Source organism: Mustela lutreola, chromosome 4 (assembly GCF_030435805.1).
Source record: "Mustela lutreola isolate mMusLut2 chromosome 4, mMusLut2.pri, whole genome shotgun sequence".
NCBI lineage: Eukaryota > Metazoa > Chordata > Mammalia > Carnivora > Mustelidae > Mustela > Mustela lutreola.
Genome location: NC_081293.1, coordinates 133,479,745 through 133,495,783, shown reverse-complemented (window position 1 = coordinate 133,495,783; position 16,039 = coordinate 133,479,745). Strand labels below are relative to the sequence as shown.

General features: G+C 42.0%; 1 protein-coding gene across 11 annotated transcripts in view; it reads right to left on the bottom strand.

Annotated features, from left to right (window-relative positions):
* Positions 1-16,039, bottom strand: part of PPP1R9A (protein phosphatase 1 regulatory subunit 9A) — a 304,701-nt gene that overhangs the window by 6,885 nt on the left and 281,777 nt on the right. For 5 of the 11 annotated variants that reach the window (XM_059171151.1, XM_059171155.1, XM_059171156.1 and 2 more), the window contains 6 exons: positions 15,591-15,678; positions 15,414-15,497; positions 5,038-5,236; positions 2,887-3,006; positions 2,067-2,090; positions 802-984 (listed from right to left, as the gene is read on the bottom strand). In XM_059171151.1, coding sequence (XP_059027134.1) covers positions 802-984; positions 2,067-2,090; positions 2,887-3,006; positions 5,038-5,236; positions 15,414-15,497; positions 15,591-15,678 — 698 coding nt within the window. The remainder of the gene's footprint in view (positions 1-801; positions 985-2,066; positions 2,091-2,886; positions 3,007-5,037; positions 5,237-15,413; positions 15,498-15,590; positions 15,679-16,039) is intronic. The other 6 variants (XM_059171154.1, XM_059171158.1, XM_059171159.1 and 3 more) reach the window with 3 other exon arrangements.

Sequence of the window (16,039 nt, the reverse complement as noted above, 5' to 3'; positions counted from 1 at the left end):
TGAGGATGTTGCTTAGTGAGCTTGGAACTCAGAATAAGGGGAGTTGGTTGCGTACTCTAAATGTTTCCTGACCTTCAGAATCAACAGCGGGATGCATCCATCTCCCCAACAGGGACAGCCTTGTCAATGGGGCCTTCATAATCACCGACTATTGATTGATCTCTAACCTTTTCAAGACTGTCAGGAGATACTCATCTGCCCTTCAGCCCAACAGGGGGCTGAGGTTGGGGATGGTGAGCCCAATGTAAGATCTTTTTGCCCTTTTTCCACAGGGGTGGGTCCACACCCGCCCCCCACAGTCTCTAAAAGGGATGGACTGGACAGGTGAAATGAGAGTGGGATGGAGCAGGAGAGACATGGCCTGCACGTACTCGGGGAAGAAAGTTCTGAGGAGACTATCGTCCCACTTTTGGAGAGGTGTGCAGGGAGGAGCAGGGGTGGAGAAGAAATGAATAAAGAAGGAAAGATTCATGGATCTAGGAGAGTCCACGTTGGCCATTATTACAACTCCTACCACACAGGAAGTCAACAGACTTCATTCGTGGACCACATGTCTGGGTAGAAGCAATGGAGTGAGCCCCTAGCTCTCCTACTCGGCAGCGTCCTGTTTGATTCGGAATCTCTGACGACTTTCCGAAACTTTGTTTACTGCTCAGAAACAATGCAATGTCCTTTCTGCCGACCATTGATGAGAATTCCCTCTCAGACAGACAGAACACTCTTGTCTCATGGAAACACTTCAGGTACCATGAGCGACACAACTGACACCTGGTAACCTCACACAGAGACAGAATTCTTTACCTTCAGTTTATTTCCATCCAACTGCAGGAGTTGCTCGCCAGTGACGTTTTGGGCACTGAATTCAGATACATACTGCTCCAGGTTTAGGCTCATTAGCCAGTGGGAAACCTGCTGCACGCTCCATTCATGGACCGCCCGACTCTGACACTGACTGTGTTTGGGAGACTGTCCATCATCAAGGATCTGAGGTAGGAATGTTATGCAGGGTTGTTAAAGGACCAAAAAGCTACGGCTCGCCACGGCCTATTATGCTATCAAAAGGAATTTCTTGCCTACTAGAGCCACATTTATCTTTACGCCATCAAATGAATAATAAGTTAATGGTTGTAGTTGTGTGTGTATCACACATGCATAGTTATCACCTATATATTTTTTTAGGTATTTGGAAATTTGAAAAATTCCCCCAGATAAAGCAGCATTATTAACGTAGGATGTTTACTACTGGAAAATACACTCCAATGTTGCAAGCCTTTACATTAGAACACTTTGGAAAGAGTATGAGATGCGGAAAGCAAGTATTTCATTCATCTCTATATGCAATGCACCACTCTGCGTGCAGCCTCAGAGAAGACGTTAGAGGTCTATAAAAATACATGTAGAAATCGTGAGGTAGCTTCCCCTCCAAAGAGGAAAGGCTTAAGTCCTCAAGCATTGTGAGGGGAAATTTCACAGCCAGGGTTTCATTCGAGCAGCAAGCAAACCCGTGAGGAAGGCGGGGCAGGTAATGTCCTCGTAATAAACGAGTCACGTGCGGCTTAGCCCGGAGCACGGAGCAGGGGACCGGGAGAGCTCAATGGTCTGTGGTTCATTCCAAATCTCTGGCTCCGCCCAGGGCACAGCACCACTTTGGACAGCACAGAGGGCAGCTTGGTTCCTAGAACCTCTAAGCTGAGAGACGATGAAGGCGATGACAGGTTTGGGAGGAGAGACAGGAGTCACCTCAGGGAACACTGACGAGGGGATGGGGAAGCCGAGATGAAGGCAGAGGGGGTGGAACAGAATGGACCGTGTCAAGGTAGTGGTGATGGGGGGGATCGACCGAGGGGCTCCGAGGGTAGAACCTGGTGATCCTCTTGCCTCAGAAACATCACTCCAACTTAGGGACAGACGAGGGCAGAGAGCAAAATGATTTCACGCACGGAAACCCTCTGGGACAGACACAAGTGGTCTTGTACTGTTTAGGTTTCAAATCATTTTGCGGAGAGAGAAGAGGAGGTTCAAACAATACCACAGAAGCCACCACACGCAGCCCACTGATAGCTCACCTCGTCATCTATCATATCCAGGCTCTGAGTGAGGGAGCAACAAAGGAATCAAAAAGAAAAGTGTTACAGAACTATGAGACACAACATACACAGTACAAAGATTTAAAATTAAAATCTCAAGAGGACGGGCAGAAAAATTTAGGAGACGAAAAGTTTTATAAAACAAAAATCATGTTAGAAAGAAGTAACTTTGAGCAAATATGTGGAGCAATGGTATCTTTTTATTTACACGGCCTCTCCTCCTCCCGCCCCCACCCTCCATAGTGGCATTTCTGTCCTCTCCTCATCTCTTGAAACACTAAGTCCATCAGTCATGTAATTTCCTGTTTCTCTGGAAACACACTGATCTTCTGGGAATTCTTGGCAATGCTAACTTGACTCTGGCTTCCAAATCGGTTTTTCTCCCCTCTCCACTGCAGTGGTTGTCAATCAGGGGCGATGCTCAACTTGGGGTGGGGGTGATAGTGGGGGTAGGGGTAGGGGGTAAGGGTGATGGTTGGGGGGTGAGGGAGAGAGGGAACGGACAGTCTGAGCCACTCCCTATTCTTGCTCTCTGTGCCAAGCCTCCCACACCCACCCCCTTGCTCAAAGTCCTCTCAGTAAAGTCAGAGTAATGCAGAGGAGGTCCCTGGAGAGCTTTCAATGGACTCAGAAATAATACTTTGCCTTCATATTGAGAGAGAAATCGTGAAGATTTCACATCAAACAAGAAAACATGGTCCCCATGATTCACACGCAAAATCTACGTTTTCTCGGGGATTGGTGACGGGTACAACGGACGATCTGAGAAGGTGGGTCTGCGTGAGCGCCCCGAGCGTACCTCATCTGACGACAGCGCTAAGGACTGAGAGAGCCCCGCTGTTTTGGGTTCCGCTCCCAGGCCACTGAGGTCTGCTGAACTGGTACTGCTGGGACTGAAGTCATCGTTGAAGGTAAAATTCTGTGAAAGTAAATGAAGCTCAGGGTTAAGTGGGCACAGTGAGAGAACCAGTGGTAGGTGCATCTGCAAGTCCTACAAAGGTTCTCTTTAAGTCATCTTCGGAGAAATTCACATTTGGTTTGGTGATGACCTTCAAGCGGCGGTGGTGGAAGGTACCGTGCCTTTTGCAACTGATGGGGAATTCTGGGCGCTTTCTCCATCAGAGGAAAGGATAGGTGTTTTTGGAGCAATCATTCTTCAATCCCTCTTCAAGGATACAGGCTTCATTATCCTCTGCAACTGCTCAGAGGAGTAACATTAATAAGCCTATCTTCTTTGACCCTACTCACGATGAGTAACAGTACAAGTAAAAATACAAGATGGTGTGGAGAGCCTGAGTTATTAGGAACAGATGGCCATCCATATTAGAAAGGTAGCTCGAGCACCCCCTGGGAAGGATCGCTTGCCATGATAAATACTGAGAAAAGGCAAATTGTCCCCTGGATATAACCTTCAAGATGATGAGTTCTGGGGGAGGTCAGAGTCTGACAATATACTCGTAGTTACATGCTAAAATACGACTCTCCCACGGCACCTGCAGAGCTCCAAAGAGGCTGCAGAACAGATACACTCTCCCAATAATCACCTGGGGCCGGTGGAATTGGGGGGGTGGGGTGTAAAAAAAAGAAAAGAAAAGAAAAAAACAACTTCCCCAGAACTTCATCAAAATGTTCAGTGGCTACTCAAGTCAAGTAAATTCAGAATGACCACATGGCTGCACTTGTGAAAATATTTTTTAAACCAATCTGGAGTCCCTCCAGAACAAGCTAATGGTGGAATTATTCAAACTACGTTTAGATTTCTCAGCTCCAATACCAAAAATGTTTCAAGATCCAAGTGGTCTAGTAGTGCCAAAACTTCTTTTGCTAGTAATTCTAGAATGACTGGCTTCCGAGGAACTCTAAGCCCTTGGCTAACACCATCTTGTTCCATATTCTGCTTCCTTAGGAACTGGCCTGTTAGTTTTCCATTAGGCTCCCTGGCTACTGGGTTCTGTCAGTTGTCAAAAATAACTACCGTGCCAGAGGCTGCAGAATTCAGTTCCAAAAAAACCCCAAGTTTTGCTCAAACTTCCGACATGGAGACTAAATCCGAGCTCACGGAGCTAGGCTAGGAGAACATGTAAGCAGGAGAGCATTGAACACAACACATTACTATTTGATATGTCAACAGACACACAACCCACAGCCCTGTCAAGACCTTGTAAGCTGCTGACCTCAAGAAAAGAGTTAAATTCAAGTCACATTAATCACACATTTCTGCTTGAGAAAAAAAAGCGAACACAGATAAAAGGAGACCAAACAACATGTGAAAGTTAGCCACTGTATGTGTTCCAATAAAATGTTAGATAAGGTTTGCAGCGTCATGCTGGAAATAACCATCATGTGTTTAAAAACAAACAACACCCGTGCAATTATATTTTCTATTTCTGCTCAAGTTAGAGAACTTTAGTGATGAGATTATAAGTTTTTCAAGGTAGAAGTTTGATTTAAAAAGAAGAGATAAGTAAGGGTGCTATGTCAGCACTGGTTTGTTTTAAAGAGTTTCACTTAGATATATTGAACACATATTCAGTCCCAAATTTATTTGTTTTCCAGTAAATCTTGAAGAGCACAGTAAAAATAGTCTTGTAATGTAATTTAAAGTGGAACGCTTGGTAAACAGATCTATCATGCTGTTCCATGATTCAAATGCATCTTTCCCAGCATGGCTTAACTGTCAAACTGAGATTTAATAGCAATATGTGAAAAGACAGGCAAATCAAAGATTAACATACAATCTAGAATGGAACAGCATTAAGGAAGGTGATGGTTAAACGAGGCTTTCCTTTTCCCCCACACAAGAAATACCATGCATGGTTTACTGGAGGGTTATCACATTGGTTTCTCAGGTCCAGAGCAAACACACAAGTTGAGAATCCTTTCCAAAGACTGGAGAGGAGGAAGGATTTGGGGTTTTCTTGTTTGCTTTTTAAATCCATGTGTTTTCTACCTTGGACCCCTTTTTATCTGAAATTAGAGTTTCAGGAGAAGGCTGAAGGGGACGTGTAGGTGAAGGCAGGTCCCTGAAGGAATAGGATCCTTTTCGGCTCTCATTAAACCACGAGAAAGGGATGCACGGCGAGCGGGTGGAGGCCTGAGGTGCGGGGGACGGCTTGGGTTTCCAGTGTTCCAGCCTGCTTCTGAAGATCCTGTGTTACGGGAAAAAATGCGTATGTCAGACAAAGGAAGGACAGGTGTGACACTCGTTGAAGGGAATCCTGAAGGGAGTACGAATAAAGTTCAAAGTAGCAGTTTGACAAATTGTTCTACATGGGAGAGGAACAATTTTGCAATTTTGACGAGGACATTAATCTTAGTAGCTATCTTTTTTGTATCGATGGATTCTAGAACAATGGTCAACATTTTCATATTGCTATTGCCACAGTGAATTCTTATTGTTTCTATTAAGTGGATGTGGCTGAACTGAAGTCACAGGGCACCGTCTTTCTGGAACTGCTATTAGGTTAACCATCACGTCATTCCCCTTATTTGGGTGACCGAGCAGTGCCTCACCGCCAGTGACATTAGCTCTCAGCCAGCATTCTTTCCTTGCCTTCTCTGAACTCATGCTTCCAAGAGTCTAGGATTTTAGAAGATGTATTTAAATAATTTGGAAATTTTAGGGCTTATGAAAGTTTAAGCAGAACACACGCCTTATTGGTTTTTCATCACAATTGGAGTGCTAGCCAGCCACATTAGCCGAATCGACTCAGGCATCGATAGAATGACAGATGTCACAGCCGATCGCCCTCACACCCCTTAGGAGGAAACCAGACCGCAAGTCTTAACACTCTATTTGGAGGCCCAGGATCTGTCACCTCTTGAGTATGGGGCCTTGGGCTTTCTCTCAGCCTCTATTTCTCCTCTGTAAAAGGTGGATATTTTATGTAGCTCCTATGTGGTTGTTAAGAATTAAATGAGGTAATACGTGTGAAAGTACCCGGCAAACTGTGAAAGTATAAAGGCCAAAGGTTATTGTTTAACATTTAAAGGATTCAAAGGTATTTGAGAAACACAGTTTGAAAACAGATATTTTTATGTCTGTGTATACTTGTGTGTTTGTATTTTTCTTCTGGTTAGAGAAAAGGAATTATCAAGAGCCGAGGCAGGAATGGGTGGTAGTTTCTGTGCATCCGGGAAGAGGTCAACCCTCAATCTGTCCAAATGAGTTTGACATGTGCCTATTATTTGTTGCGTGTTGATGTCACGACAACAGAGATTCCCTTTCAGTGAAAAGTGCCTCCACACCACAGCTAGACAGCACATGACCCATGCGCATACAGGACTTTGGTCTTCTCACATCTCACTCCAAATACTTTGAAATACTTTTTACTTCAAATATTTCAAAATAGATTTCAAATTTACATAAACAGTGCAGCTCCCAATAGTTCCTGTTCTTTCCAAAGTTATTGTGAGACTCAAAGGGAACAGTAAATGTGAAAACATCTTGTTAATTTACAAAGGTAAAGAGATTATAAAAATAGTGACTAAAGAGAACAAAGATGCCAATGAGGTTTTGGTAGAACACTGAGATCATAAGCTGGGTGACTATCATCATTGCTCACTTAAAGATTCCAGAATATCTGATGGTTATAATGGCGAATTCCTTAAAAAAAAACAAAAAAAAAACAAAAAAAAAACACCAAAACAATAAAAGGGACTGTAAGGATAATGGAGAAAGCCCAATGAGAGATGTGTCAACCTTCAGTCTCATCCTAAAGTTTAAACCAAAAAAACTCTGTATCCTGAAGTCTACTTACTTGCTGTTAAAAGACGGGGTAGGGATTGGGTACAATAACCGAACTTAAGAAACCATGGCAGCAGAGACAGACTGGTCTTCTGGAAGAAGCGGTTTCCATTCCTGGGTCGTAGACCAGTGTGGTGTTTCCCAAACAAGCCTGACAGGAATCACCTGGGGCAGCTGCTCGAATACAGATTCTTGGACGCCTAGACTTACTGAATTAGACTCTGGGAGACCTTTGGAAGGGAGGAGTTTGCCTGGAATCTGTATGTTAACAAATGTCTGAGTTGACTCTTGAAGTTTTTAGTATCTACACTTATTTCTAATTTCCTGAATGCAAATATGAGGTTCCTGGAGAAGAGGTGACTATTTACAGAAAATTATTGTGCTGGGTCCCCATGCCCTACTTTCTTCTCTCCAGAGTGACAGAATGAAAGGCAGCTGTCATCCTCTACTTGGTCTACACTGTTGGTGAGGAAATCTTAAAAAATACCCATCTGGATGATAAGATAGGACAGGGACAGCAGTGCTGTCCCCACCTCCCTTCTGGGAAAGGGAGAGACATCTTATCTCCTTCATGTAAACAAACTCAACTAAGGAAGGATCTTCGGTTCTTACCCTTCAGAAAGTAACACATGTCTTAGGGGGAGATAAGACGAGCGTCTCCAGCCTAACAAGTCTGGGAATGTCTCCATGAAGCTGGATCTCATCTCCTCGCCCCAGCCCACTCCTTGAATATGAAACCACACACCTCATGGGAGGTTAATCTCTGCAGTTCTCGCTATCTTTCCATTCATACTTTAGCTTCTAAGGCTTGACTTAGAAGCTCAGGTTCCCCAGTCCAGTAAAAATATTCAGAAAGCTCTAACTGTGCAGATCCATAAAAATATTTTTTCTGCAGTCCCACAGTCTTCTAACTGGGCATGTTTGAGATAAAATGGACCTAGGATTATTTCCCCCTTTGGTTATACATTTCTGAATCAGTTACTCAAAGGAGCATGGGAGTTTTTTTTTTTTGAGTTCCATCCACGATTCAAAAAGGTATAGTAGTGCTTAAATATATGGATATTGTTTTAAAGTTGGTAAACAGGCCATAATTAATGACAGCATGACTCTCTTGTCCTGCTCCTAAGTGAGCTTTGTAAAACACTTTTGGGACAATCACCACCATCCCTATCTTTTTTTTAATTAGACGGGAAATAAGAATATTATTGCCCATCTACTGTCATCCTAATGCCTAACTTGAAAAGGACTTTGGGTTCAAATTCTGATCATGGAACATCTCAAACAGAAGCTCATGACCACATATAATTAAACTCTTTTGTAAGAGCCTCCTGCCAGGAGAATATTCAAGACTAATAATTCCATGAGGACTTGTGCATCCAGCACTGAACACAGGACCAGAGGCCACAGTGTGAGTATGACGAGTGACATCATGGAGGCTCAGCTTTGGGGGACATTCGGAGGCTTTCTTCTCCAGCTTTCTATCAAGATGATGGAAGGACTGGAGGAATTATCACATAGAAAGCAAAGAAAGCCCACTTCTAAGGAAATAACCAGTGTCCTCACAACTGCAAACCATTAGGTCCTGAAATCCTTAGAAGAGAATTTTCCAGGTCTCCAGGAGGTCTGGCTGTGTCCCTGATGAGGCAGTATCTTAACCTTGACTCTAAAACCCTATGAACTGAAGTAACTGTCTCCTACTATCCTGAATTGGTCAGGATGCTTCCATTTGCTTCGACCTAGCGTATATTCATTAAAAGAAGCAAACTCTCCATTACTTCATAATTACAGATCCATCAGCTTACCAGACACGCTTTCTAAAATAAATACCAATTTCCTTTTGGACAACTTGAACTCTTGGGCCTACAAAAGGAGCACAGAGAGCTTGGAAGCAATCATGCCATTACTGATCACTCATAGTCTCTTCCATTTGATGGAAGAATCTGTTAAGAATAATGTAAAATTTGGGGTGCCTGGGTGGCTCACTGGGTTAAAGCCTCTGCCTTCGGCTCAGGTCATGATCCCAGGGTCCTGGGATTGAGCCCCGCATCGGGCTCTCCGCTCGGCAGGGAGCCTGGTTCCTCCTCTCTCTCTCTGCCTGCCTCTCTGCCTACTTCTGATCTCTGTCTGTCAAATAAATAAATAAAATCTTTAAAAAAAAAAGAATAAAGTAAAATTCTTCCCTCTCTCCTTACTGCTTCCCTCCCTTCCCTTCCTTTCCTCCTTTTCTCTCTATTGCACTTGTTGACTCTGAGAGCAGGTTATGGTAAAGATCTCCATAGAGATCTTTAATAATGCCCTTAAAAATCAAGATTGGTAGAAATGGATCTGAAAATTTCTAGAGGATCAAAATAGGTATGTGTTCTGTAATTCATCTTTTTTTTTTTTTTAACTTGTACACTAATGTCTCACTATTGTTTTTGGTGAAAATGGAATTACAAGTCACTGATGTAACCCTGGTTTGTTTTATTGTTAGGAACCGGGAAAAAGAATGGCTTCAAATAAAGTCTCTGTCATATTAAATTGTTGGGGGGGGGTGGGGGAGATGAGGTGGAGATAATCACTGTTTCCTGGCATTCAAATGGTTTATAATTAACAACTCTACAGAGCGGTTAACCCAATTACATACATCCTGACACCAGTTTGTTCTGGGGTCAACACCCCAAAATTAAGTTGCTCAGGTAAACATTCCATAGTAATTTTTTTTTTTTTTTTTGTCTTAACTTCAAATACAAGGTGTGTGAGGTATTCAGAACAGAATTGAATGTCATCAAGATATAATTAGGAGTTCAGGAGCTGCCAGAACAGAAAATGTATAAGCAGAATATAGAATTTAAGCAGGTAGTTAAGGAGGTTAATTAAGGGAAGTTAGGTGCAATCAGAGGGCTGCAGACTTCCATTTATTCACCTCAGATGAAGTAATTCTGTAAGGTTCTCACATCCACTAAGGAGACGGTAGTTGTAAAGCCAGACCCTTCTAAGGGCACTTGGAGACCCTGACAGATCACAGCTAGGACAAGCAGGTGTCCATCTGCAGTGCAGGCCAACCACCACTGACATACTTTGCTTCTGCCTTCAGTTATGGTCTAAAAACTCCCATTAATAACCAACAGCCCATCTGAGATGGTCCCTGTAGTGTCTAACCTTAATTTCTGACAGGGTTCTGGACATGCTACCACAGAATAAGGCAACTTGGCCTAGCACATATTTTAAGCAAACATTTTAAGGAATTTGAGAAATGGCAAGTATACAAAGGGTTCTTTGACCTCCCCCACTGACCCTCAAGCAGATCATAAGATCTTCTGAGAGAGGTGCCTTTCCTACACCTGGAGGAAAGGAACATCCTTATCTCTGTAGATGCAAGGACACAAGAGGAATCTGAAGGAACAGTGGTTTTAGGAACAAACAGGCCTTGCTAAGTTTCCACTGTTTACTACTCTTTTGTTCATACCCTTTTGTCCTCTCAACATTTTTTCCAAGACTTTCCACTCTTCAACAAACCTAGCTTTAAAGTGCTCAGGTTTAACTACTTCTTTGGTCTTCACTTCCTGATAAAGGCTCCTGCACCACACAAAACTTACGTCAAATCAAAAATCAATTTGTATGCTTTTCCCTTATTAATCTGTCATCTGCCAATCTAATTTATAGGACTCCAGCTGGAAAACCCAAGAGGGTAGAAGGAAAAAGGTATTTTTTGCCCCCTCCCTGAGATGGAGAAACTCTTCCCTTAATGAATCCTCCCCATCCTGGGAAGGTTTAAAATGAAACAGCAAGATGATTATAAAATAAATATTTGATATTTCAAATAAAATCAAATAAAAATTTGATATTTCAAAACAAAAACATTAGGTTTAGGAATAATAAATATGTTGCTTAGGAGTTAAGAAAATCTGTATTATTAGGAATCTGAGAGAGAAGTTTGTCTATCGATTCTATTTTAATATGTTTAATTGCTTAAGATGAAAAATAACCAAAGTGATAAAAGCTCTGGGTGTTTATATAGTCACCATTTTAATTTACTAGATTTTCGAGAGTTTTTTTCAAGTGGAAGAGTGTTGATGTTGTTAGGAATGTCAGAGTTTGTCAGCTTTCAAGCACTTGGATGTACTTAAAAAGAAAACTGAGTAGGTTAACTTTATAAGCGCAGTTCTCTAAGAACAGGACCGACAACTACAGGGGGAACAGGTCTGCTCTACTGAGGCTAAGCTAAGACTATTCAAGGGTCCCTAATAAAAGTGACTGCTTTTCTTTTTATACATTTTTACTAGATGTATAAAATGAAACAACAAGATCTGTAAGATGAACTAAAACAAACCAAAAAAAAGGTAGGTTTTAAAACTGGAGGCTTTAATAAATTACTTTAAATTTACAACTCAAATAACCCTGTTTTTAAGGAAAGCCATATTTGGGCATGAAAAACCATCAAGTGAGGGGCGAACCCGCAGAACTGATATTGTTAAAGTTAACCACTCTGTAGGGGCTTCACTGAGTTTTCACTGTCACGGTTCAGGCCTTAAACTCTCGCTTTGAAACTTGCCGGGATGAAATCATTTCACCATTCTCCTCTGGCCATTTACAACTGCATTTTGTTTCCTGTTTTTAAAATCATTTGCTTTTAAAGAAATTTGGCTCCTCTTTGGTCCTCTGTGGGTCAAGTTTAGGCAGAGGTGCGGTGATTTTCTCTTCTGGCGCACAGGCAGTATTGTTGAAGATGTTCTATTTTAAGTACCAATGTTACTTTCTGTTTTATCTTTTTTTGCCTTACCCAATTTTCCTTTACAGTAATTTATATTGTTATATCTCTTGTATCTCTGTGTATAAACAGATTATATTGGGAACACAGAGGAGTAGATATGTTCAAAAAAGAATAAATAAACAAGAGTACATGTATCGTGATGAGCACTGAGTAACACATAGAAATTACTAACTCACTATGTTGTATACCTGAAACTAATAGTCTGTATTAATTATATTTCAATAAAAAAAGTAAAAAAAAAAGAAGAACAAACATGAAAATACCAATTTATAGATCAACAGAATGAGTTAGAACTCAAAAAAGGATGTTTTTCATAGAATCATAGGGATCAGGGCGCCCGGGTGGCTCAGTGGGTTAAGCCTCTGTCTTCGGCTCAGGTCATGATCTCAGGGTTCTGGGATCAAGCGCCACATCGGGTTCTCTGCTCAGCAGGGAGCCTGCTTCTCTCTCTCTCTCTCTGCCTGACTCTCTGCCTACTTACAATCTGTCTGTCAAATAAATAAAAATCTTATTAACTGTATATGTAAATTATAATTTTCTGGTAACCACATAAAAAAAGAGGTAAAATTAATTTATATTTTATTTAACCCAAAATATTCAAGGTATTATTATTTCAACATGTAATCAGTATTATAACATTTTTAATAAGCTATTTCACATTCTTTTTTTCCATACTAAGTCTTTGAAATCCTGCATGCATTTTCTCCTACAACACATCTCAATATAGACTAGCCACATTTCTAGTGCTCAATGAAATGCTACATCTCATATGGCTACCCTATTGGATAATACAGACAGAGATGGGGAGTTAGAGAACAGGTAGTGTTAATCCATCTAATTACTTTTTGGTGGGAAACCAAGGTCCAAGAAATTCAGAGCCTTACCTATGGCAAAGTCAGGATGAATACTTGGATTCTGGCACAGTGTTTTTTTCCCCACAGTTCACACTTTTAAGGGGAATGCATATTCACCTCCAGAAAGGAGTGCCATCTCCCTTCCTGTCTTCTTCCCACACGCCACCATCTAGCCTTGTTCTGAGACACACATAACTGTTTACACATTTTTCCATTCAGCCACTCAACCAGGAGCTTCTTCTGCAGAGCTCCAAAGTAGGTACTCCACTGGCATTGGAGGCAACTTGCTCTAAAATGAGGATATTTTATTTTACTCTTTGTTGTCAACAAGCTCTGACAACTAACTCACTAACTCTTTCCTGCTTTTGTGACCTGCTATCCTGCCTGTTTAAATCAGAGCGTTCACTGAGCACATATCTGAAAAGGCTAGAACCGAGCCATATTTTTTGTAGGTTTTATTTATTATTGTAATTATTGAACCTCATCTATTTGTTTCATGTTTCATGTCATGCATTTGAGTCATTAGGTCTCCACAAGGAATACAATAAACTCTTAACTCTTGAGGAAGGAAAAAACTAAAAGCCAAGACTGAATTTGGCAAACCTCTCCGCTTGCCTCTCAAGTCCCGCAGCCTCTGGCTCTAACTGATTGAATGACCCCATCTGATTTTTACAGCCTAATAATGAAAAGCCAAGAGATAAGATTACTAACACAATCTGTGAAATCATTCCCTCTCTTCTCTGAGAAAGCCTCACAGAGGTGAGGAGTTTACACCCAGTCCTCCACAACTGCAAGCGGGACCCTGACACGGATGGTGCTTGTCGCGCACCCACCTTTGGGGGCCCTGTGTCACTACTGGGTAGTAACTCTGTTTTCTGACTTCTGTTTTAAAAGGTTTTGGGTCCATTGTCAATCTATACAGAAGAACAGAGACTGTCATTAGATTGAATTAGTGTTAACCAACTACTGTGATAGCTCAAAAAATCATTTTGTGAAACAGAAAAAGTCCTCCCTCTTTTTCCCTTGTTCTTCTATTATTTCAATTACATGAATTCCTGTGAGGCCTGTCAAAATTCTACTGTAATTACAGACAATTATAAAATTATGATTCCAGTTGACAACTATTTTGTAGCACTGGTACATGTATAAATACTTGTGACCAGTGAAGCAGAAAGACTCCAGGGTTAGGATTTTTAAAATATGGAGCCGTCTGGCTGCTGGTTCCAAAGCTGGAATTCGTGGTAGTGACTCCCTGGGGCTGGCCTCAAGTAAGGTGTGCACTCACCAAAGGAATCAAGATTTGCTTGCCTTTGACCTGGAATTTGTAGAGGGAGGTGATACCCTCTGGCCACTATGATGAAATCCAGTCAAGCCTTCTCCACAGCGCTGGATGCTTCGCTCCCATCCCTTTCCCCACGGAGCCTCAAGGATTGAGGAAGTGACTGCCTCAGAAGTGCAGGGACCGAAATAAAGGCGGTGTTTACTATAGAACTGTCCTAGCCCCTCTCCTGTTGTGTATCTGGGCATCTCTCTCTCCCTGACACAGTTCCACTTTTTTTCTTGTATTTTATCCTGAGTATCCTCGATCATTTCCTATTCTTAATTTTAAGGCACACAGCAGACTGTTTTCTATTTCTCACTTCAAAACCACACAAAGTTAAATTGCTTTTGAGTCGGATCATGGACTTATTTCTCCCAAGACTGGTGCCCTCAATATAAACAGAGCTTTTTACCCTTTCTCTGTCGTACAGGATTAAACCACCACCATAACAGAAAAAGGAGAAAAAGAAACAGCAGTGGACAGCCTATAAAATGGATCCATGGTTCCCAACAGATCTGACGATCTTTCGTTGTCAGCATTGTTTCTTCCTTAGTCTACTGCTGTTGAGATGATCCCCAAATTTCGTAAAGAGATTTCTGCATCATTCGAGGCATAAACAAGTGGAGGGGAGGGGTTGTGTCGGAAAGATGTCCAGACAGGAGGCACAAGCCCCGTCATGTCAACCGCCTGCAGCGTAATCGTGGGCAAATCAATTACATTCTATGAAGGTGAGGTTCTTCATAAAGTACGGTGTTATTCTCGGCCCTCCTGACCTTCCTACAAGCTGGGACTAAAGGGGGATCTATAAATCTGCTCTGTAACTTGCAAGTAATAATGACAGCAAACCGTATCTTCATTATTATTTTTAAATACCTCCTACCTACTAGGTGCCATCTGAATTTTCAGGAAAATGAACTTAATCCTCACACTGAAGTTACTAGGGAGATCCTGTTACTTATCCTGAACTCACACGAGGAAATGGCAGCAAACCGGTTAAAGAACTTGACCAAGATGAGAGAGGTAATAACTGGGAGAGCTCTGATCCAAACCCAGGCCGTCAAGCTCCGTGCTTTACTGCCTCACGATACAAATCTAAACTTAAAATTACGGAATCTCCGAACACAGTTGGGAAGACTTGACAACAGGCAGTACAAAGCTCCTTTTTTTTTTTTATAGGGAAGTCTTTCTTGAACAGTGAGAATAGCTGGTAGGGCCTGAAAAAAATCGATCCAACAGCTGAGTCCAGCAAGAGATGATGGTCCTTTCTACATGTGGACAGAACAGTCCTAAAAACCAATAAGGTCCTTTGATGTAAAATTACCCTTTCAGACTTCACAAAAAAGAGGACATTAGTATCGTGGGTAGCCAGGCAAAGACCCTGAAATATAACTAACTGACATATCACACAGATCTATTTATGCCGCATTTGGATACACATTTTTTGAAATCGTTCACGTGACCATAATTCTGCAATTAAGCCAATGGATATACCCAACGCCAGTGTAGACTACAACTGGGGTAGGACTAATATACATTGTGCAATTTCTCTTTCCTCTCACCTCTAGGTAGCATCACTTCAGCTCATAGACACAGACTGCTGATTTTGGTTAACCGAGGAGGGGGCCAGAAAGTTGAGATCACCCACCCGTACCTGCTACCCGGAGAGAACCTAGTGGCTTCTTTCTCCTTCTCTTTCCATTTCTTTCCCTTGTTGGAACTCCTTCGCAAAGGTGCCCTATAAGGACAGTACACAGTCAGAAAGGAGAAACACATTTCCTCTTTTAGCTTTTTGTTTGTATGCTTGATTTTTACATCACGAAATGCTTACCCCAGATCCACAAACTTGCGCTTAATTTTTCCTCCTTGCACCACCAATGAACTGGATGCCCTTAGTGATTTGGGACCTTTGGCACCATCTAGGATGTACACACAGGTGAAAGAGACCAATTTATTATTCTTTCTGAGGCCATTAGTCAAAAGTCAGTGCATTTCTGAATCTAAGGACTTTGACCCAATTCCAAAGTGTAAAAGAAAATAATATATGCCTTTTTTTTTTTTTTTAAGATTTTATTTATCTATTGGACAGACAAAGATCACAAGTAGGCAGAGAGGCAGGCAGAGAGAGGAGGAGGCAGGCTCCCTGCTGAGCAGAGAGCCTGATGCCAGGCTCAATCCCAGGACCCTGGGATCATGGGACCTGATCAGGTCGGACCTGAGCCAAAGGCAGAGGCTTTACCCCACTGAGCTACCCAGGCGTCCCAATATATGCCTTTCTTA